Source organism: Maylandia zebra, linkage group LG14, assembly GCF_041146795.1.
Source record: "Maylandia zebra isolate NMK-2024a linkage group LG14, Mzebra_GT3a, whole genome shotgun sequence".
NCBI lineage: Eukaryota > Metazoa > Chordata > Actinopteri > Cichliformes > Cichlidae > Maylandia > Maylandia zebra.
In genome coordinates this window covers 39563662-39587197 of record NC_135180.1, presented here as the reverse complement: position 1 = coordinate 39587197, position 23536 = coordinate 39563662, and the positions used below count along the sequence as shown (strand labels likewise).

The 23536-nt window shown below is 47.4% G+C and overlaps 1 protein-coding gene across 1 annotated transcript; it reads right to left on the bottom strand.

The window, feature by feature from the left end:
• Positions 1-823: 823 nt before the first annotated feature.
• arrb1 (arrestin, beta 1) lies at positions 824-23536 on the bottom strand. Its single transcript, XM_004564977.5, has 16 exons — positions 21936-23536; positions 9934-9964; positions 9773-9833; positions 9616-9660; positions 9168-9364; positions 7996-8055; positions 7775-7842; positions 7481-7616; positions 7003-7087; positions 6854-6926; positions 6593-6730; positions 6418-6501; positions 5843-5866; positions 5638-5708; positions 4275-4323; positions 824-2942 (listed from the first exon to the last, which is right to left on the bottom strand). Exons 1-16 carry the CDS (start codon positions 21953-21955, stop codon positions 2831-2833), a joined length of 1254 nt encoding a protein of 417 aa, XP_004565034.1. The 5' UTR covers positions 21956-23536; the 3' UTR covers positions 824-2830.

The window sequence follows — 23536 nt, the reverse complement described above, 5'->3', positions numbered from 1 at the left end:
CTGTCTAAATTCTTTCATCTTTAATAAAAGTGTAACAGGTGTAGCAATTAAGTTTAACATCCAGGCATCCATGAAAACAGAATTTATTCAATTTAAAGAAGTTAGAAGTCAGCAGGAAGTTAGCTCGCTAGTTTCCACCTAAACATGATATAGCACGTTCTGACTGGGAGATTTCTGAAAAATTTCAAACATACAGCTCTGTTATCACTTCCAACATAAATGAAGACAGAAAACTAAACAGCAGTGACGTTTGTAGGGTTACTGAAGTTGGGCTAGCTGGTATATAATTATGTGCTACGTGACCGCTAGCTACACAGCTATGTTAGCATAACAAACATAGTGAAGCTGGAGGATGAACGCTAACTCTTTTCCACTCGATAAAAGTTAACGTGAGGGTTCCTGATGGTTAGGGACAAATGCAATCGCATGGCAGGATGCTGTAAACGGACCAAACTTCAGTCAGGAGAACAACTGAGATAATCCATCCACAATACGAGGTTAGTCATTAATATACTGCAACAACATGGGAATAGAGCAGCTGCAGAGAATTCAGCATTAATGAATCAATGGTACAGAAGTGGAAGAAGCAAAAAGAATGAGTTGAGTAAAGTTTGACTTATTTGACTGTTTTGTTTCGCTTAATGCGCCTTATAATCTGAAAAATATGTTAGTCTTTATCTGCCTTCAGCTCACCCTTTTCCCAGCATCCTCCTCTGTTGCACCAACCTTCTGCATGTCCTCCTCCACTACATCCATGAATCTCCTCTGAGCTCCTCGTCGGTTGAAAAGTTCGTTTTTGTTTAGTTTCATGAATCCAGACAAATGGGGACACAAACGTCCTTTTATTTAAGATCCAGTGAAATATACAAGTTTTCCTCACGCCCCGCCAAAATGAACAGTCAGACACAGCTGATGTTTTCTGTTTTTTCTTAAACTGTACGTTACAATGCAAAAACTGGTTTCAGTCTGACTTTAAAGTAAGCAGAAACACATCTTACCCCTCATACAGGATGTTTGAGACTCTTTAACTTTGAATCTTTTCAAAATAAAGGTTTGCACAATTTCTTTACCTGCTCAAGTCACCTGATACGACATATGGATGGATGACATCCCTGCCAATTCTCTTACAAATCATTGATGAATTTCCATGTGGATTCTCTTTCTTCAGCACAGCCACTAGTTTTACTTTGTTTCTGTAAAATCAGCCGGCACGTAGGGATTGCCCATTAGAGCGCTAATCTTCAGCGGTCTAAGGAGCCAGTCCCAGAGGCCGAGAGACCGGAGAACGACCCACTGGCAACCTCTGGTCATTGTTCACCAGCCAGCTGTGAGTGGTTAATGTAAAAGAAGGCCGCTACGCCACAAACCTCTCTGTGACTGCCTCCATCACCTGTAGTTTGCATATAAGACGTTGAGTCATCTGCAGACCAGTAAAAGTTGCATCTTCCATGCAAACTTCAGGCAACTGAGGCAGTCTGCCACAGGCCAGAACAACCACAGGAGGCTTTTGTTGCAGCACCATATTTCACCGAGCAACTGCCACAACCACTCGCCACCCAGTCACCAGCAGTGAGTGTTTGCTAGGAGGCCTGTGTGATGACCTCTGACCGCAACACTGTTCTATCAGATTTTATTTAGTGAATAAAATAATATTTTCCATTTTGCTTGCTGTCTCTGAGTTTCAGTTCAGTTTCAATAAAAGATCTTTCGGTTTATTTTCAGTTTTAAACTTTATTACATTTAAGGTAAGTGAAGATTTACTGGGTGACGAAATGTTTCGGATATTTCAGTAGAAATTTAACATTATTAGCTTCAGAATTAGCCTGTCACACTAAAGTGACTCATAATTATCAGAATGTTGTTTGAGGAAACAAAATATATATCTCTCCAGTCTTAAAAGCATTCACAACGATCAGGCCACAGTTCGAACAGTTGCTCTTTAAATTTCTGCCAGATGTCTGATTGTTTCAGTTAAACAGAGGTAAAGGTAACAAACACGTAAAGGATGCCAATTATATTTGTCTGACACATGTATCATATTAAAGCGCAGCGTTTACTTTAAGGCAACATGAAGCCGTGCTGATTTTAACAGAAACGAAGCGAATGGACGACCAGCGACTACCTGCAAGGAAGAAAATCGTTCTGATGATGATTCGGAAAATTATCAGCATGAACACATGAAACCGTATGCTATTTAAAATCAGTTTGATTATTCATGACATTAATAAATCATAGGAAGTATTTATTCATGCAAACTAGGCCACCGGTTGCTGTTAAATGGTCGGTGGCTCACTCTGACAGTTTGAGGTCCTCTTGTCGGGCGGCCCAGCAGATCACTTCGGTGCCGTTTCCCATCTGCTCTGCAGCTTCAGCAACACCGACTACAGATGGTTACTCAGCAAAATCCTCCATCGGCTGAAGTTTGTCTCCAGTGGCAGAGGGTTCAAGATCAACCGAGGCTGGCAGTGTTGTTTCTAAAGACTTTAAACTAATCTCAACACAACTTTACATCTGTTTGGTCCCTAATGGAAACACTTAGAACAAAGAGACATTAGAGGCATGCTACCAGCTGTCGTTAGGAGCTGCCGGGTCGGCGCTCCAGGCGACTCCGTCGGAGCAAAGAGCCGCTCCGATGTCTAGGCTGCAGTATTCTAGTTTTTTTTTTAAACACCTCACCGGGACTCAGAGAGGACAGACATGAACGAGCACACAAACACGGCACCACCGAGTGTTTAAAGGGTGTCCAGACTGTGGTTTGACCTAAAGGTGAACTCCATTAGCTCCACACTACATACAGCAGCAAAACAACAGCCGCAGTGTCTCCTCCCCTCTATCTGTCGTCCAGTTTGGGCGAGTCCACCGGCTCCTCGTCTTCATCCTTGTCGTCTTTTGCTCCGATCAGCCGCTGGCGGGCAAAGTCTTCGAAGATGATGTCATCGTCGCTGAGGGAGGGAGAGGTTATGGAAGTTAAATCAGAGACGCTAACTTGGTCATATGATTTTTGGTTTGAAATGAGTAATATGGCACTTATTAAATGTTTATTGTTTCGTATCCGTGGTTACCAGCGTTGGGAGCGTTATTTTTCTGTAACACGTCGCCGCACTAACATCTTAGTTACAATTAGTCGATATTTTACTGGTTAGCAACAAAAAGCTCTCAAACATTTTTGTGAATTCAACTTTCGTTTATGGACGTAATCGCGCCGAGACTCGTTTACAACGCATTTTAATCAGCTGATATGAGACGGTGCCTGGGACGGCTTTGTGTTCAGGCTGGTGAGCGAAGAAACATGTCCGAGCCTCCAAATTTCATAAACATTTGTGAATATAATGAACATGTAATGAAATAAAAAGTGAAAATAAAAAAGGCCAAACATATAAAAACAGTCCTGTGAATTTTTTTCAAACTATATTTACATTTTTTTATTTTCAAACTTGGTCTTTCGACCCACTTTTATATGACAGGGCCACATGAAACAAGACTAAAGTGGAAATGAAGGTTTTCTTCTGCTCTGACAGCAAAACGAGTGGATAAATCCTCCATCCTCTTTACTGTGACCATCGATATCCTCACATCTGTCCATTTCATTTTGTACCAACGCGCCCATCTCCCCAGTGTCTTCATCGCCACACTGTGTTTACTTGCTGAGAGAGCAGAGGGGACAGCAGCCGCGCCACTTTTAAAACAACAACTTTAACCGACGTGAGAAAGCTAACGGGCCATGACCCCGCCCTGCCATTTAGTAATGAGATTAATAATTACAGACGAAGCTGGAGACGAGCTGGAGACGGCAGAAAGAGTGTTTCACTGCTTTTACTTCTTCTTCCCCCTGTACAGACGTCTGAGGTAACAAAGACAGGAAGTGGAAATATTCGTTGGGCTGCAAGGAAAGAGGAAATAAAAACACACAAACGAGGAAGTGGCCTCGCTGTTCTGTATTTCATCTTTGCAGCTGGAGTCATTTCCTTTGTTGTTGCGTACGCATGAAATGATAATGAGTAAATTGCAGCGTCGGCTCACAGCGCTCGCGTTTGGCTGTGCTGGCAGCAGAACGAGTTTCCAGTTTAAAGCCCATTTCCTGCAGCTCCCACAGCAGCAGGCATTAAGACGCATTAAGACTGAAACTCTGGAGACGAGTCCATCACTGTTAATGCTGCAGCGGGCGCAGAGGAAACCTGTCTGCTGTCAGTGTTATTGATGAACCCGTAAACCAGAGCAGAACCAATCAGAGTGAGGAGGAGAGGCAGCGGCGAGACGGGAAGACGGCTGCTTACTTTGTGTCAAACTCGATGAGGTTCGCGTCGACTGGAGCCTCGTCTGCAGCTGTGGAGGAGCGAGAGATCACAGTTACACACCTGAGGAAAACTCTTGGCTCGTCTCTGTCAGAGCCAATTCAATCTTCTCACACCGACTCGTTTAAAATCCCCACACACCCTCAGTCTGAGCCTGGCTCCGGTCGTGACGCTCTGACCTGTCAGACAGCCCCGTGGAGCGCCGTCTTTGCGTCTGGAGCTCAGGTTTACTGAGGGAGACCTGATGACTCCGAGCAGCTCAGCTCTGGGTCTGTTCTCCACAACCGCCGCAAACAAGGAGGAAGAACTGCAGCAGGGCCGCAAGCACGGATTTACGTGGGTCTCTAACCGATTGGCGGAGCGGGAAGACCGAGGCTGTGGGCAGGGGAGGAGCCAAATCCCAGTATCACACCAGTGCATTCAGTTACTAATAAAATATGGCTCTGAGGGACGCCGGCTTCACTTAGTGCATGAGTCACATGACACGCCGAACTTTGATGTGAGCGTGGACGGAGCCTGCAGCAGAGAGAGAGCCCTCCTCTTCCAGTTGGGTACACCTGTACAGGTGGCCAGTCTGACGCAGGGCTAACACAGAGAGACAGACAACCACTCACGCTCACATCTGTGGGCGGCAGCTATCTAAAGTAAGCATCTGTGGGAGGAAGCCGGAGTACCCGGAGAGAGCCCACACAGACACGGAGGAAAAGGCTCCGCTGGACTCAAACTCAGGACCTTGCTGCTATGAGGCAACAGTGCTAACCACTGCTCCACCGTGCCGCCCACAGAGAAAGATGAGAACCATGGCTCTGTGGTCGGTCAGATCCAGCTAATGCAAAGACAGCCCGGCTTTGTTAAACCTGACTCAGAGGATGCTCCTGTGCTGTGTCTGCTGGGCTGAACCTCCATGTGTCGCCACCGTCTCATCATCTCTTATTTACATTCGTCTTCTGAGCGTGCGTCCTGATCGCCGCTGCAGACCCTGCAGTTCTGCATTGTCACCTCCCACTAGCGTCTCTATTTTACAGCCCTAGCAGCTCTTGTAGAGCCTGTAGTGGGCGCTTCTAGAGGAGAAGAAGAAGAGTGCCGATTTGTCAGCTGACTCACCGGGACAGAGATCAGCCTTAAACACCTGAAGATGAATCCACAGCAGCATATTATCAGCATGTGGACATCATGAATACTATTACACTGAACATCAAATATTAATATGCTGCATTACAAATGTCTGCTTTCGAGGTCAGGTGACGCTCTGACCCTTTGAACCTGCGGCTGATAAAGGATGATGTAACGCATCATTTTAACTTCCTGTGTCTGTGAACGTCAGCAGGAACAGGAAGTGTCTCACCTTCCCTGTAGAAGGACTCCTCTAAAGGCTTCGGGTGCATTAACGTGAAGGGCAGCTCGACCGAGACGTCACTGAAACACAGATCATTGGTAACAACACAATAAAAGCATTTATGACCACGTCAGCACTGAGGTGTTCAGTGAGGTGTTCATGCGATCTTTGTAACTCTCGGTGTTTCCATCAATGCGAGAACATGAACGGTTACCTCGCTGCCAGATCTCCAAGGAGCCTGAAATCAATAAAAAGAAAGAGTTTCAGCTTCAATACAAGAGCACAGAGGATTTACGACGAGTGCATCCCAACGCTGTGGACATTTTCACATAACATCTTTCAAACGAACACAGATGCAGATTTGTTATGGTCCATGCACAATTAAATAGCTTATCTCCAGTTTAGAAATGGGAACTTCTGCCCTCTGATGATTCTGCAGGTTTTTAAATCTTTTGGGCACCAGGTTGTGAGTGTTGATCAGGCGACCGCGTGCCACACGGCTGAGACGGCCGGCCGGGTTTGAGTCCGAACCCCGGGCTTTGCCACATGTCTGCCCCCTCTTTCCTGTCCTAGTCTATCAAATAAAGCTGAAAAGGCCATAAATAACATTTCTGTTTGTCACCAGCTGAGGGGTCTGATTTGTGGACGATATAACCTGAAGCTAAAACGCCACAGTCTGCACAGAGAGCAGAGCGTCACACGACGGCGTGACGAACAAGGATTAACATCTGAGCTCAGGGTCAGCAGGCGACCATTTAACATTTAAAGCTCCTCTCGCACGATACTGACCCGCCACGAGACACAACCAGCTTCACTTTGACTTTGTAGGACACGATGATGCCGAGAATCTCCTTATTGGCTCCATCTCTCAACCTGCACAGCAGACAAAATATTCACACGTCACTCTGCTTGGCTGTCTCGGCCCCGCTGGCAGCGAAGGCGGCGTGAAGGCGGCTGGACTCACAGCGTGCTGGACGCCAGGTTGGTGTCCTCGTGCTTCAGTTTTCCGTCCAGAGCGAGACCTCGTTTCTCGCGATTGTTGGCCAGAAACGGAGTGAGGGTGAAAACTTTGCAGAAAGTCGAACTGGGAGCCACAACGTCACTGAGGAGAGGGAAATAGAGAAGCTTCAGCTGATTTCACATTAGAGAGCTCGTCAGCAGCGTCAGTTTTTCGCTTACTCCAACTTTTGATTCCTTAGTGTCAAACTTTATGGATGAAACTCACTCTGACTCCTCGGTGGCCACGGGACATTTGTACTGAGCCGTGTTGAACAGGCAGATGTCGGCGTACTGTCGCACTGTGGACACAAATATCAGCATTTAGGAGGACGTGGAGACGTGGAGATACACACAGGAAGCAGCGCCCTGACTTGCCTGAGATCTTCATCTTCTTCACGGTCTTGTTGGTGTTGTTGGTGACGTGAACGTTGACGCTGATTGGCTCACCGTGGTAATAGATCTGAGACACAACAGACAGATGACCTCACGGCTCACAACAACCTTTATGACATTCACCTGGTTAAATCGGCGTACAGGCTAAAAGTTTGTGTTATTAGGGGCGTGGCCTCCCTGACTGGCAGGTGGATGGTGACACCTAGACCTCTGCACCTTGTTTGTGCTGTTGGAGCCTATTGGAGCATTTCTAATGACATCACGTGACCAATAACATGTGTGCTGGGAGGTCGCTGCACTAACAGAGCGTCCCGGAGTCTGAGCTCCAGTTTAAGTGAAATTCAAAGATTTGATTGGCTGTTACTCTGATGAGCAGGCAAACACTTCCATTTGTGCTCCATAGATGAGCTCTGCTGGCTGCTGGTGGGTGAACTGAGTGAATCTGTCCCTCAGGAGTTACCTCCTTGTCCAGCGAGGCCTCCAGGTGCAGCGGTTTATCCGACATCAGGAACTGTCTGGTGGTTTCTGCCGTCGGCTGAGGGCCAGGTTTCTCTGGAGCGTACTGCACCTTCCTGATCACCAGACGCACAGAGTTCCTGCAGCAACACAACATAGCTCAGACATTTATTTCAGAGTGGATGTGTCCCAGATTATTCTGTTCACGTGTGTGTGCGGGCACGAGCGCTCTCAGTTTCATTCATAATTCACGTCTTTGTTGTGCCGCTCGGCCGGACTGCGGCTGACTCACGTTTACCTTTTGTGGATCTTTTCTTCAACATTTTCGGCACAGAAAGCTTTCACCTCAAAGTCGACTCCGCAGGCCTGAGGACACACCACAGCGAGACGTGTCTTCAGATTCATTTAAATCCAGACACGTTTCCACCTTTGAAAGGAGCTTCAAACCCAGAGGGTCTGCACGGCGGCACGAATCGAGCACAAAGCAAAAGAAAATGACAGCGGACGTCGTGGCTTTACCTTTCCGGTGTCCTCCGGTCCCGGCTGCAGGGTGACCGAACACGGCAGGTTCAGAGGAATCTGAAAAGATATGAAATATTCAAAACATCTGAAACATTTATGGGCAGGGCAGAGAGTGAGGATGCTGCGGGTTCCTGCTCCGCCGTCGCTTCTCTTTGTTTTTCTGCATTTTCTGTTTTTGAACTCCAAGAACAAAAAGTTCCTCCTCTGGGTTTGTGAGACGAGAACATCTGTGAGGACGGGAAGCTCCCAGAGAAGACGCTGGACACATGAGTCACTGAGGCTTGATGGATGATGTTACGTGATGAAGCATCATGCACGAGGCAGCGTTTTAGCTGTTGTTTTCCAAACTAATTGAATCATTTATTCATTCATATCTCAACGAACAGCTTCATCTGTCATTATTTTCTACTAATGGATACATTTCCATTAAGTCCGGGATCCTGTTTACATGGATCTTTGTCAACTTTCCATGTAATTTCTCACAAATTGTTCAGAATGATGCAAAGATGAAATGAAGACATTTGATATCCAAGACTTCAAACATGGAGCCTGGCAGCTCGGCACCAATAACACCGGAGTTGGTGCAGCACGCCGAGAAAAAAACTAATTAGAAAAGTCTTAATATTAACGAGGAGGTCTTTGACGGCCTGATAACCACTGCCTGTTAGTGAAACGTGTGACGGCACGTGTCTGTTCACGCGTGTTTTTACTGTCAGTTACATGAAATCAGTATCAAACTGGTCCAACAGTGATGGCTGTGGCTGATGGCAGGGTGTCGTGATCGCCTGTGGTTTGTGTGGAAGACGCCAACTTGTCTGCAAACACTCGCTATGGACTCTCCGAGCTGTAGCAAATTTGCCTTCAAAATAAAAGCCTTTTGAAATGTGTTGGCTGCAGTGGGAAGTTTCACCACGGCTCGGGGAGTAAATGGGGTGTTTGCAAACTGCAGAAACCATGGCAACCAGCATCATCCTTGTGATGGAAAACACCCAGCGACAGCCAGCAACCTCAGCACCAACCGGTCGGGGAATAATCGTCTCCCCTTGCAACCGGAGGCTGCCAGGAAGCTGGTCTGCCTGGATCCAGCACCTCTGTGGGAGAATAAAAGCTAAAAGCACTCTGTCACAGATCAGCGGACAAATATTCAGGTGGCCCGGCGGCCTCCGTACCTCGAAGGTGAACGGGTAGGCGTGTTCTCCCAGTTTTTTAATCAGACGTTCCTGAAGACGAGTCAGAGTCTTCTTCTCTTCGGTGACCGGAGGAAACGCCTGGATGTTCGCCACAAACAGGTCCTTCCGGAACGTCAATCCGAGGACGTCCAAATCCTCGCGACCATAACGGAACGCACACGTCAGAGTCACAAACACTGATGGGGCGAGAACAAAGACAATCAGTGATGGAAGCTGATTAACAGAAAACCGAAACATGTTGCACATTAATGTGAGACGCCATCTTCCTGCTCGTGGTTTTTACAGCAGGACGTGAGCCCAAAGTGAAGCAGCGTGCTCTGATAACACCAGCCAGTGAGGTTTCTGGGTAATCGCTCACATCCACAGCTGCAGCGATTTCTCTGAGCAGCAGCTCAGCTTTCAGCTTTCCCGCACTCGGGCTTCTCACCTTTCCTCTCCTTCAGGTACTCCGGGTCGATCAGAACGACGCCGTCTGCGAGGAGAAAACAAGATCTTCAGCAAAGTCGCTTTTGCTTCAAAAGTCAACTTAAATTTAAATGTGAGTGAAGCTCCAGGATGGAGCCACAGACTGAACAAGATCTCACCGACAGGCTCCACCCGATCCACGTGGTCCACGAAGTCTCTCTTCCCCAGGTAGACGGTGAGCTGAGGGAGGAAGAGCTGCTGTTAGTCAGCCTGAAACTGTCGCTGCTGTTTCGGGCATCAGCAAACTGTCACACCTGCACTGTGCTAAAGGAGGACTCACCTTTCCATTGGGGCTGGCTTTCTTAAACACTCTGCAGACAGAGAGAAGAGCACAGGTCACACTGTTTGAGTATCTCATACTTTTAAATAAAACTGTCCAAGAAAAGTCTGGAAACAGTGAAACAGTCAGAGCGCGCCACACTTCAGGAATAAATTTTAAATTGTCGGAGTTTCTTCTGTTTTAGCAGCAGAAGTGGTTTCTCACATGACCCCTGCCTGTAAAACACCCAGAAAACTCAGACTACCCAAGCTGAGTGAGTCCAGGTGTGCTGCCAGATGTTGGTGCTGATGTATTTTGGGTTTCATGAAGCTCGTGTTGCTCCTAACCCTGCAGATGTGCTCCAGCCCTGAGCTGCGTTCACTCCTCTGAAGGCCACTGTTGGGGAGTAATGGAATACATGTACTGGCATTACATGTTAAATGCAAAATATGAGTAACTGTATTCCATTACAGTTACCACTTAAAAAGGTGGTATTCAGAATACAGTTACTTTGTTGAAATAAATGGATTACACAGCGGTACTTTCCTGTTTCATATGTTCGGCTGTCCCCTCGCTGTTTTTGGTCATTCTACTTGCGGCCACATAACGACGTGAAGAAGTTTTTAAAAAAATTATTATTCAAAAAATGATTTGATACGAAAGCAATAAGCAGACATCGGCCTAAAGAGTGTAGCCCAGCTGTGAGTAAGCTGTTAAGACTCGACTGTACGCTGTGTTCCTGTTTTCCTCTGAAACAATAAGTCCCGTTGGAGCCTTTCAACGCCTCTCTGTCTCTAGCAAAGTCGACCCACACAACAAAGTAAAGCTAGTTTTCAGCTACGAGCCGACACGAACCCGCCGTATTAGTCAGAGGTCCCTTTACTGCAGTTCGGAGCTTCAGTAACAGTAATAAATCACATTCATGTTGTTGTAAAAAGCATGATAATATATTAAGTAATCCAAAGTATTCAGAATAGTTACTCTCATTGAGTAACGTAACGGAATACGTTACAGAATACATTTTGGGGCATGTAATCTGTTACCTGTAGTGGAATACATTCTAAAGTAACCTTCCCAGCTCTGTCTGACACGTTGCTGACCTCATTCGGTCTGAAGCTTTGTCTCCATCTCTTTTCTTCTGACCGAGTGAAACTGAAGGTGGCAGGAGGCGTCCAGCCTGCAGCCGGCAGAGCCTCGGGGAGGCCCTGCTCTCCACACAGGGCCCAAACATCACAAACATCATCTTCACTATGAGAACCTCAAAAGGTTGATTCTGCTCATGTGGACGTAGCATTTTCAGCAGAGACTCAAACCTCAGTCACAGTGAAACTAGCCCACTGAATGAACAGCAAATGTGCTGTTTGTAAGGTTGTAAACCTGAAAACATCCAGATGAACAGAATCAACCTTTTGGGATTTCCTTACCTGGATTACTGAGCATGCATTATCACTTTCACTATCAGAAGCTACTTTGCGCCTGTTTTGTGTATCGTGTCAGAGCAGAGCGATGATGAGCGCCAGGCTGTGACCAGCAGAGCTCTCGTGTCCACAGCTGTGCAGATTTCTGAGCTGAGAGTGATGCAAGAAGAAAACGAGTAAGTCTGGCTTCAGACGGGCTGTGAGTGTCGGAGCAGTGGCTGGATGACGTCTGGTGTTTGCTGGGACCCTGCACAGTCACATATTACAGAGGGTGTGCCGTCAGCAGCTTCCTCTCTGCATTTCTGTCTAATGCTGCCCGACAGCGTGACGCCCCTCTCCTCACCCCGCGTTAATGTTGTCATAAATTAGCTGATGGCTCCATTAGCTTTCAGCTTCCTCCTGAGTGGCTCTTCATCAATCACCAGCATCGGGACGCCGTTTTTAGCCGGAAACCGGAGGGACTCCTGGGAGCTGCCCACTGCACGATCACCTGCTCACCACACTCTCTGCAATTAGTCCAATTAAACCTTAACACGGAGCAGCTCTGCCATCTGAAATCACGAATCAGGCTGAGCGGCTGGAGGTAGAGCACCGGCTCTGTGACGGCGACAGCAGACGTTTATCGACCTCAGTGGTCACTTCTTGATTTTTAATCACAGCTGAGTGAACGTGTCGGTTTCAGACAAGGCCGGGACAAAACACGGCGTCCTCACAAACCGCTGTGCTAAACACTGGACATATAAATGCTGGTGTTTGTGTGAAATGAGAGAAAAGATGCTGAAAGCTTCGGTAACAGGAAGCGAGCGTCTGAGAGAGTGTAAACACGATTAAAGATTCATTGAAAGAGAGCAGAGCTGAATCTTCAGAGCCGAGGATGCGGTTAGAGCTTCATCGCACAGACGTGAATCAGTGCAGGGTTACAGCACGAGAGGGGCTCACATTTCATCTGAGCGCGAGTAACGACTTTATCACATCAAAGACGCCAAGACAGCTCAAAGACCAGCAAGAAGGCAGAGCTCCTTTTAAGCAAATATTATTACATTTGTCCACTTTTCCCTTTCTGGGTCCAAAGCTGCTGCCACACAGGCAGAGGTGAAGCACCTGGACAGGTACACCTGTTTAGAACCACCACTGAACCAAACAACAAGCTGAAATCAAAGACGTGTGGAGAAGCACCTGATGTGGGTTCTGACGTCCTCCTGCTCTTTCCTGTTTTCACGTCAGTGCTCAGGTTCATCCAAACTGAGCCCGGTCCCTCTGAGGCTCGTTCACACGTGAATAAACACACTTCCTGTGTAAGAGAGTGATGTGCGTCACCCCAAACACTCTGATGCATCATCATTGCTCCTTATTGTTGGGATTATTGTTGTTATCACTTAACCCTCTCGAGGCAGGCGTTGCAGATTTGCAACAGTTACAAACTAACAACCTGATCACCCCACAGACATATTGTTTTTACTCAGAAGTACCACTGCAGGTATTTGTTTGTGCATTAGCAACAAAAACGTCATTTGAGCCTGAGAGGGTTAAACTGATGTTTAATCCTGAATATCGATGAATATTGACGCGTATGGAGACATTTCTGTCACAATAAAAAACGTGGATTCTTCTACGCAACCGTCTGTTGGAAGGACTTTCACTGATTCATTTGCTCTCTTTCTGTGTCAGGAATAAGTTTGGTGCCTTTGAGATTTTCTCACGCGTCGTGGTTCGCTCGTGGTTGGTGCAGGTGAAGCGGCCGCGCCGCTGATCGATCGGCCGCTCTGACACAGGGGGAACGCTAACTGCCCGATCGATGCCTGATTGTTGTGTCAGCTCTGCAGCAGCAGACGGCCGATGATTGAAGACTCCCTCGATACCCAAACTGCAGCAGAGACTCAAACCGGCTTTTTTCGCCTCCTCAGATCTACGACCGTCAGGTGTGACTGGACTGTGTCCGCTTTCCCACAGAGCTGCTTCTCCGTTCTAGCCCTCGGCCGGCTCAGCATTAAAGCTGGACCTGGTTCTGCCGGGCTCAGGAACACGACTGAAAACCACCAGCACGAACGCATGAGGCTCGGCCTCAGCCACGCAGAGAACAGGCAGCTGGTTTCAGATTATATCCAGAGATCACAGATGCTCTGGTCTCTGGGCTGCAGAGGGAGGGACGCTTATCAGCGCTTACTTCATGACACCGGAAACACGGGAATCCAACAGAAACATCTGGCAGCCATTAAAAACATCTGTGCTTCAAACAGGTGTGAGCACAGTGTGAAAATAAAACCCACTGTGGGGAAATAAAGAGACATTTTCAGTGTCCTGACTCACACACCTGAACGACTGTGGAAATCAGTCACTGAAGATGTTTCACCAAGAACCGAAGGGGAACCAGCAGCAGCTGCTTTGGTCTCATTTAGTCAAAATCAACCCAGACCGTCGGGAGCTTTCCCACGGAGGAGCAGGTTTACACGAGCAGCCAGTTCAAACACAAACCTTTATTCCATTTTCTATTAAACATGAAACTCTGTGAAAAGCAGGCTGGAACCTGCAGCTCTCACAGTTACTGTCTCAGGTGATTTATTCTTCGTTCTGTGTGTTAAAACTGGGAAAAGCTCCTGGAGGCTCCGTGAATCCGCTGACTCCTCGGGTCCTCCGGCCAACTTTAGCTTTCACTTTAAAATCCCTGTAATTACTTTTAGGGCCTGGCACAGCCTGACTGCAGCATTAATCAATGAGCTGCTGATCACACTTACCGCTGACAGCTTTATTGGTACAGCACCTTTTAACAGTGAGCAAAATCTAAATCTTTATATGAAACAAAATGAGCAGATATAAAATAAAGACGAGGCCACGAGAACTGAAACCAGCCCGTTGTTTGTTTTTTAAAGAATAGAATATCTTTACACAGGAAAGATATGTACAAGTTACACATACACCTGCACACATACAGATACACCCATACAAACATGCACGGGGGGCGTGTCCAGGGTGTGAGGGGTCCTTGATGATGATGCTGGCTTTCTGCTGAAGTCTGCCAGTATAAATGTCTCTGAGGGGGTCAGTGAGGTGCCGATTGCCCGCTCTGCTGCCCTCACCACCCGCTGCAGTTTCCTCTTGCCCTCCATGGTGCAGCAGTTGAACCAGAGTGTGCAGCAGGAGGTCAGAAATCTCTCGATGGTGGAGCGGTTGTGGTTAATTAGCAGTCTCTGGGGTAACTGGGCCTGACGTAGTTTCCTGAGGAAGTACAGCCATTGTTGTGCTTTCCCTACCTGGTGGGAGATGTTTGTGGACCAGGTGAGGCTGGCCGAGATGTGGGCTCCGAGGAACTTAAAGCTCTCCACCCTTTCTACCTCCTCCATCAATGTAGAGGGTGGAGTGCTCAGTCGATTACCATCTCCTTGGTCTCGGCTGTGTTCAGATGCAGGTTGTTGTCGTCATCGCTTCAGATGCTGAACCTCCTCTCTGTAGCTGAATCATCGCTGTTGTCGATCAGTCCTATGATGGTGGTGTCAGCAAATTTTATAATGGTGTTACTGGTGTGGATTGGTGAACAGTTATGGGAGAAAAGTGAGTATAAGAGGGGACTGAGGACACACCCCTGTGGGACACCTACATTCAGGATGAGGGTGGAGGAGGTGTGCTCTCCCATCCTGATGTTCTGGGGTCACGCAGGAAGTCCAGTATCCAGCTGCACAGTGAGCTGCTGAGTCATGAGTTGCTTATTAACCAGTTTGTGGGGTTGGACTGTGTTGAAGGCAGAGCTGGTCCACAAACAGCATTCTCACACAGGTGTTGCTACTGTCCAGGTGAGGGCTGTGTGAAGAGCTGTTATTATGGCGTCCTCTGTCGACCTGTTTGCCCAGTATGTAAACTGGTGTGGCCGGTCCTCACTGCAGTAAAAGTACTAACACCAACCAAAAGTAGAAGAGGAAATATCCGGTAAGAGTCAAGCTCAAGGAACGCAGCGGTAACTCAAACAACCACAGCATGCAGAAGAGCATCTCTGAGGCCAAAGCAGCAGCAGGAGACCACACCGCTGCTGCTCAGGTCAGCAAAGGAAACTGAGGTTAAAGTTCACACAAACTCACAAAGGTGGAAAAACGCGTCCTGGTCTGATGAGCGCCGATTTGCGTCTGCGTTCAGCTGCTGCAGGTGTGATCGTCTCAGCGCTCAGATCTCCTCACACCAGCTTCATGAACCGTTCGCTGCACTCAGAGCAGCGACGGGAGATTCTCATCAAATCTGCAGCAGCTGTGTGCTGATGTCACAATGATGTCATAACGACGTGGACCAAAATCCCCGAACAGAACGGGTACAGCAGAGCTCTGTGTGGAGCAGCACCTTTTCATTCCCTCCCTCCTGATGTTCACAGCGGTCGTATGTGAATGTTAAACGAGTCACAAAGAAACCTGAGAGCGTGACGTGGCTCAGCTCTGTCCACTTACCCTCCACACAAGCACTCGAACAGATTCTGGGGCTGACGCTGCTTCCCGTGAAAACCTCCTCAGAGAGTCTCCCGAGCTGCTCTGTATGTCTGACTGATCAGCGGAGCTCGTTAATATTCTCCCGACACGACTCGTTCAGATCATTGAGCCCGAAAACACAGAAACACACTCAGACGACGGCAGCGCAGAAACGCTCCGCTGCCACATTCACCATCAGAATGAGCTGAAACATGTTTCTGCACGTCTCCTTTATTAGAGCTTCATTTTAGTGCGAGTCACAAACTGAAAGAAAAGGATGTGTGTGTGTGTGTGTGTGTGTGTGTGTGTGTGTGTGTGTGTGTGTGTGTGTGTGTGTGTGTGTGTGTGTGTGTGTGTGTGTGTGTGTGTGTAGGTAGGTGCGTGCATGCGTGTGTCAGATGACCAGCAGTCAGAGAGGCAGAGGCCAAGCGTCCATCATCAGTGTCACTACGTCCGCCGTACTCAGAAAAGACTTCATGTCTCAGCCAATCCGGGCTCTGATGGCGGGTGCAGCAGTCTAAGCAGACCTTTAAAGTGGTTTACAGGAGGACTGCTCTCAAGTGCAGAGATACACAAGCAGCTGTTTGCAGACACCTGATCTCAGCCCAGACTCTCTCAGACAAATATTAAGAGCCCGATATGCAGAAAAACACCATCAACTGACTAAAGATGTGCAGGAACCAAAACTGCTCGAGTTCCTCATCAATAAGCCAGAAAGTCCCGGTTGCATCTGAGCATGCCCAGTTGGCCTGAAATACAGTACAGTGCAAAAGTTTTAGGCAGGTGTGAAAAACTGCTGTAAACAAAGAACGCTTTCAAAAATATAAATGATTGTTTATTGTCCCTAAATGTATTCTGTAGCAGGACAACGAGCCCAAACACACCGCCAAAGTCATGAAGAACTATCTCCAGTGTAAGTACTGGAAGTGATGGTGCGGCTCCCACAGAGCCCTGACATCAACATCATCGCGTGTGCCTGGTTACATGAAGAGACAGAAGGATGCAGATTAAGAGAAGATCTGTGCTTAGTTCTCCGAGACGTTTGGAACAACCTACCAGCCGAGTGCTCACACCAAATCCTGATTTCTCTTTTGTTCATTCACCGCATTTTGTTAATGGATGAGAATAAATGATTAAAACTTTTGTTTTGCAGCTCTGTCACTGAGGACACACTTGCAGGGTGAGCAGCACTGATGAGTTACAGGATGCACGCTGTCCACATCCACGAAAAACTACAAATAAGACATATTTAACTAAAACGAAAGAGTGCTGCCGTCTCAGACCACCTAAAGAAATGTGTCATCACGTCACAAGACCCTAACAGTTCCAACAAGACCCCAAAGCTAAGCTTAGCCGGTAAGTCCACAAGGAGACCTGAGGCAGTCATGCCTTACACAGCTGATGGATAAAAGACCAGGACTCCCTGTAGGACGCTGGCCTCGATCATGAGGGGGCAAAAAGTCCCAGAACCAAAATCAGAACCTGAATGATAATGTCATACCCCACCAGCTGTAAGATGAGCTACAGAACCTCATCCAGGACTCCCCACCTCCACCCTCGGGCTGAGGAGAAACCTGCTGTTGGTACTTGCCTGGTTTCAACAGCATCACGGTTGCTAACAGGCTCAGGTGTATTACGGTGCTACTCACCTGGTTTGAAGTTCTGAAGACATTTTGGCTATGAGCTAATGTTTTAGAGTGGATGGGGCAACAGGTTGTTTTCAGTCTGTTATGAAAGCCTGTGTGAAAGCTACACTGTGGTTATGTCACACCGTGATGGTGACGTGCGGCAGAGATTAACCTGCACAGCGCTTTCAGGTGCATCTGCTCGTCATTGCCATTAAACGAGTGACGTTTTCATCAAACGCTGTTATATTTCATCCTGCGGGGTTTTATAGCCAGCACTCAACTTTAACTTGACAGCTTTGCTGGGAGGAATGTGGCGCGCTGCAGGGTGTTTTCCCAGCGCTGTGCTTGTGTATAAGTGTTTGATTCACCTGCCAGTAGGGGGCAGAATGAGCAGTCTGTGCTACATTAGCACCAGTTTTGCAGAAGCAGTGTGGGGCAGTGGGGAAATCACTGCACCTGCAGCGTGCTCGGTTCGTCTGTTTCATCTGAAGTGTTTCTGCGACACTGCTGAGGTCTGAGGGGTGGAGCGCACTCAGCTGGAAGCTTTCTTCCTGCTGCTCACCTAAAAACAAAGGAAACGGAGGCTTTGGGCCGACTTTCTGATTCCAGTTCTCAGTGGACCTTTTTCCTTCTGACCCGGAGGTGTGTGTGGCGGCCATGATAGGAGTCGGCGGATCCTCCAAATAACAAAACGTTGGTGAGATGATAACACTGCTGTCGATGCTACGAGGGTCGCCACAGCTTTAACCTCAGACTCTGAGCAGTTTGGAAGCAGCTGAAGCTTCCTTTATTACCTCCTTTAGTAAAGGATGCATCAGAGCTTCCTTTATGAAACTAAAGGAGATGATGCCGTCCCACAATTCACAGCAACGACCCATCAGACCTTACAGTAAACAAACAGGTCATCATGTGACTTACTGCTGAGTTACCCACCAAATGACGGCCATCTTTGATCGACCACAGGTGAGCTCTCACCGTGTTACTGTGTGCATGTGCGCACCGTCTGCACACAGCAACCAATGAGAGCACAGCAGGTATCTGAGAGGAGCTTTTTGTAGTCCACCCGCAGGACTTTGTAGTTTCACCGCAGCAGAGCCTCATTATTATTATTAACAGTCTGTTTAAGGACAGCTGATTCTCCGAGTGCCGCAGTCCTGCTCTTCAAGTCCTTGTAAACAATCCTTTACATCTTTACTTCCCTTCCACTGAGGTCAAGGAAATGTATTTTGAGAAGACGCATGAGGTCCTTTTTTCACTATTTAACCACAAAGACTCATCTGCTTTCTGCAACAAGAACTAAAGCCGCTGAATGTTTGCACCGGTCCGTGGAAACTCAGGGAGGTTCTGTTGGTTCCTGCAAGCGTGAAGTTCTTCACATTTACATTCAGTCCAAACGGGTACAGGAGCCAGTCTGTGCACCACAGTGGATTTTAAACACAGCCCCATTTCAGGCGCACAGACTAACAACATTTCTAACTTTTATGATACTTTTATTGGGTGAAAGTGTTTAGCAGTCAACAGCAGGACGCCGCCACATGCCGCACTCGTTCAGCTGCTTCCTGTTTGTGGGTCTCTGCCTTCAGCTTTAGTATTTAAACGCAAACAAGTTCAACACTTAACCTGCTTAAATTCTCGTGGAATAACGAGGGAACAGGCCTCGCTCGCTGATCAAAGTGCTCCTTCATCAGCTATGTTTGGAGAAGCTAGACTGTATAAAACCTACACGGAACAAAATAACAAACACGTGTCCTGAGTGCAACACTAAAGCTCCTGACCTCACCGCCACCAGGAGCCTTCACACACGTCACCGCCTGCATTGGTGCTCGTACTCATGAAACAGCCTCAGTGCATCAAGGGTGTTGATCTGGGACAGCCAAGTATCCCAGAATGCATTGCACACAAAACAGCAAGCAGCAGTGGCAACAGCAGCAAAGCTGGAAGCTGGAGTAAACTTTCTGTTGTTGTGCCACAAAAGTCAGTTTTAATTTAGTTGTTTGGGCTTCATATCTGTGGGACTCATCACAGGTTTGAGTCGACTGATCAAAATATTGCCAAACTGAAAACTCCAGGGACGTTTTTTCCGCCCTTTTCTTGGATGTCTCTGGGTCTGACACAAATATTGCTGCATCTCGACCTGATCACACACCTGAAGGATGTCCTAAAATACTTTAAGCTGCACACTTTGTCATTGTTTGTCTCTTGTAAGCATTGGAGAGACGATGACTCAGTAGTCCTGTTGTAGTTCTCTGAAGTGCATCGCCGGGGGCGTACGCATAGTTGGTCTCTGCAGATTGGTCAGGCAGGCGTGAAGACGTCCACACCAATCATCAGCTCACCATCTCATGAAGAAATTTACATCACTAGCAGATTCGCAGACACGGAAAAGGTCTTGACAAGCACACGCCCAAATGGTGGTCCTTCCATGAAGCTACACCATTAGTGTGCATAAGCTGCCTTGTTGGGGACGCCTTCCCCGTGTTACGGCCTCATTGGTGGGACCCAGTCTCATTGCCCCATCTAGGAAAGGGGCTCATCAGTGAGAGCCTAGTTGTTGAGCCTTTGCCCTCGTGTGATTCCTCCATCACCACAGGCTTTCAGCACACTGTTGAAGGTGGAGGATTATGGATCGGACCAACAGCTGGTCAAATTGCCTCTAGGCCAGCGGTCCCCAACCCCCGGGCCTCGGACCGGTACCGGTCCGTGAGTCGTTTGGTACCGGGCCGTGAGAGTTGAGACTCGGGTGTGAAATGTATGGTTTTCAGGGGTTTTAGCGGTTTTTAGTGTTATTTTGTTATCGTTTTTATCGTTAACTCGGTTTTCCTGGGTCTTTTCATGTGTGTTATGAATAAATCTTCTTTTTTTCGGTACCAGTACTAGTTTTATTTTGTTGTATTTATCCGCGGCACCTTAAAGGCCGGTCCGTGAAAGTATTGTCGGGCACAAACCAGTCCGTGGCGCAAAAAAGGTTGGGGACCGCTGCACTAGGCTCCAAAATATTTAATTTGGTCAAAGTGCCAGCGAAGTCCTGACACTGAGGATCCCTGAGTTCTCAGTCTGATACTGGGAATGCAAATGTGTGATTCTTCCTTGAAAAATATCAGCTGTGGAACAAATAAGCTGATGTTTTGATCCAGCTTCCTGTTAGGAGGCTCTTTCAAAGCTTCGCCTAACCTGAGATTGTGAAGTTCCTCTGGTGGGTGTACAAGGAGTCAAAGAGCGAGTCAGCTGACACTGACTGTAATGGACTAAGAAAGCCCTGGATTTTGAACCCAAAGCTGTAGTTCCTCTGACGTCCAGCAGAGACAGCAGTGAGTCCACCTCACAGACTATCCAGCAAAGAAAACGTGTTTCCAGCCTGATACACAAGCTGTTCTGCTTCATAACACTTTTAATAACGCACCTAGATTAAAGTTTGCATTATTAGGGGCGTGGCCTCTCTGACCAACAGGTGGATGGGGACACAGGCGGCTGCAACTGCTAGCTGGCTGCTAGAGTTCACCTAAGCTAACTCGAGTCCCTGCACTGGACCTCTGGACTGTTGCTGTCGGAGCCTTTTGGAGCATTTTCAATGGCATTATCTGACCAATAACGTGGCTGCGGATGTTGATTGGATGTTACTGATCAGCAGGTGAAGAGTTTCATTAAAGCTGGTGGAGAGGTGAGACATGGGCTCAGAACCCCTGTAACCTCCTAGCACAGATCCAGAACTTGTCCCAGTAAATCAGTCACGCTCTCCTGTCAGAAACATGACGTCTGCTTTCTGTGGTGATACTGGAGTGATAACAGGTGTGTTAGGAGGCTGTGGGTGTGCTGGTTTAGGCGAGAGCTGTTCAAGTCCTGTTTGGACTTTTGTATTTCAGTCTTTGGGTTTGGGCCGTTTCTTCCAGTTCAGGAGCAGTTTGTCATTTTCATTGTGACTGTCACAAAGATGCACAGAGAGCGCCAGCCTGTCTGAACATGGTCACACCCTGATGCGTACCTGTTATCGCCACAGTCTGGGATCAAATATTTTAACTAATAAAAACTAAAAACAGCCTCTTCTGATTTGGCCTCCTGACACATAGTTAAATGTTTTCCTGGCTTTTCTTTGTTTTAGTTTTGCAGCTCTGTGACTGCATTTCTCTGTCGTGCACTCGGAGTAACAGCGGCTGTAAAACATGAGCTCGCCTTTAAACCCTCCAGATGACGCGTGAATGAATCAGAGTGACACACGCTTACATACTTTTACTACAGTATCACTACAAGTACTGGCAGTGATATATTTCTCTGGTAATCTTGTTTCTTTCACAAAGATGGGTTTCCCCCCATGTTTCCTGTGTGTCTGACTGTCAAAATAAAAGACAGAAAAGCCCCAGGCAAACACAGCAAACCTGTCAGTGCCATCGAGACGTCACAGTCCTCGAGGTTCGGACACAACGTTATGTAACGTTACAGCAACACACACACACACACACACACCTCCTAACAGATCGATCTGTGTGACACACACACACATTTATCAGGGTGCATTACTGCACACACCCATTAAATCTTACCTTGTTCCTTTATCTCCCATCCCGACGATGTCGACAGCAGCCGGGCGGAGAGATGATGGAGGAGGATGGAGGGATGCCGTCACCGTGGAAACTGAGGGCAGGATATCTCTCTCTCTCTCTTTCTCTCTCGCTCTTTCTCACTCAGGAAGCCGTTGTCATGCCATCAGAGTGTCCTCAGCAGGAGGAAAAACCTCCATCTGAGCTGCGACTGAACGAAGGACTGACTGAATCCACCACTCTGCCCCTCCTCCTCTTTAACTCGCCTCCTTCCTTCCTCTCAGCGCCTGGCATGCTCTCCCCCTCTCTCTTCTGTCAGACTCATTAGCAGTAAAACATGTTAAAACAGGAGACACCCAGAGGACAGATTATATTTCTGTCTGACACTGACAGCTGGACTCTGACCTCCACCCTCCTTACATCTGTCCTTCATTAAATAAATATTTATTTCCTCTAAATTTGGACACTTTCCAGGCTTGAATGTTTACAGCCCGAGGAAGGAAACGAAGAAAGTCGCTGTCGTTCTTTCTATGAACATTCACTGCCAGCTGCGCATCTCTGCGTTTAATCCAACCCTCAGTACTGACTTTTAAGCATGTTTACATCTCGTCATTAGTGACTTCTTACAACCAGTCGCCCCCTGCTGGACATTTAGTGCAGGAGTTTAGGCAGTGTCGTACTCGGGTTCAGTCACATCAGTGTGAAGCAGTTCAGGTTTCTCTCTCATCATGCTTTATAAATGTATGGGCTCGCACCACACGCCCCTGCCTGAGGCCCACTGTTTTTATTTATTCACATTAATGTGGCCATTAATCTTTACGTACAGCACTGACACTTTATATTTGCGTCCTGCAGTTCCCCATCTCATCCTGCTGCTCTTAAATCGCGAGTGATGGAAGTTTTTAGTTTGTCCAGAAGGGGAAGGGCGTCTGTTTCAGGGGCCTCGGGATCTGGTCTGAGGATTTCATGGGTCCAGCTTTCCTTGGAGTGGTTCACAACTGAGCACATAAGAAAAGCTGTTGAATTAGCCATCGATTGACATCCTTAGCCTCACCTGTGACTGAAGCTATGGGTACTCAGACCTAGTTTCAGAGAGCAGAGGTAACCCCAAGGTAGTATTAGACACCGTTAGTGATATAGTTGCTCCTGCTCCACCTGCTGTCCCAATTTCATTGAATGAAGATTGTGAAAACTTTCTTTGTTGAAAAAGTCAGCATTGTTAGGAACAATATATCTCCTTCTGTGTCTCTTGTCTGCTCCAACCCCACCTAGTCCTGTTATAAGGTTTTTAACCTGTGTCCTTACCTAAACTGGTCAAATTAGTTAATTTGATTAAAAAGCGTCCTCCTGCTCTCCTGATATTTTACCTGGATCTTTGTTTACAAATGTCTTTCAGTCTATCGGTCCCTGTGTGCTGATAATTATCAATACTTCATTGGTTTCTGGTCAGGTCCCTGTTTATTGTAAGAATGCTGTCATTCACTCACTGGTTTTATTTTATTTGTTTATCAAGAGATCATACAGTGGGGCAAAGAAGTATTTAGTCAGCCACCGATTGTGCAAGTTCCCCCACCTAAAATGATGACAGAGGTCAGTAATTTGCA

Coding starts and splice junctions, on each gene's coding strand:
- arrb1 (XM_004564977.5), bottom strand. CDS start 21,955: ATGGGAGATAAAGGAACAAG. Junction 9,965..21,935: donor ATGGGAGATAAAGGAACAAG/GTAAGATTTAAT, acceptor CTCTGTCTGCAG/AGTGTTTAAGAAAGCCAGCC. Junction 5,709..5,842: donor CTTGGAGATCTGGCAGCGAG/GTAACCGTTCAT, acceptor TCTGTGTTTCAG/TGACGTCTCGGTCGAGCTGC.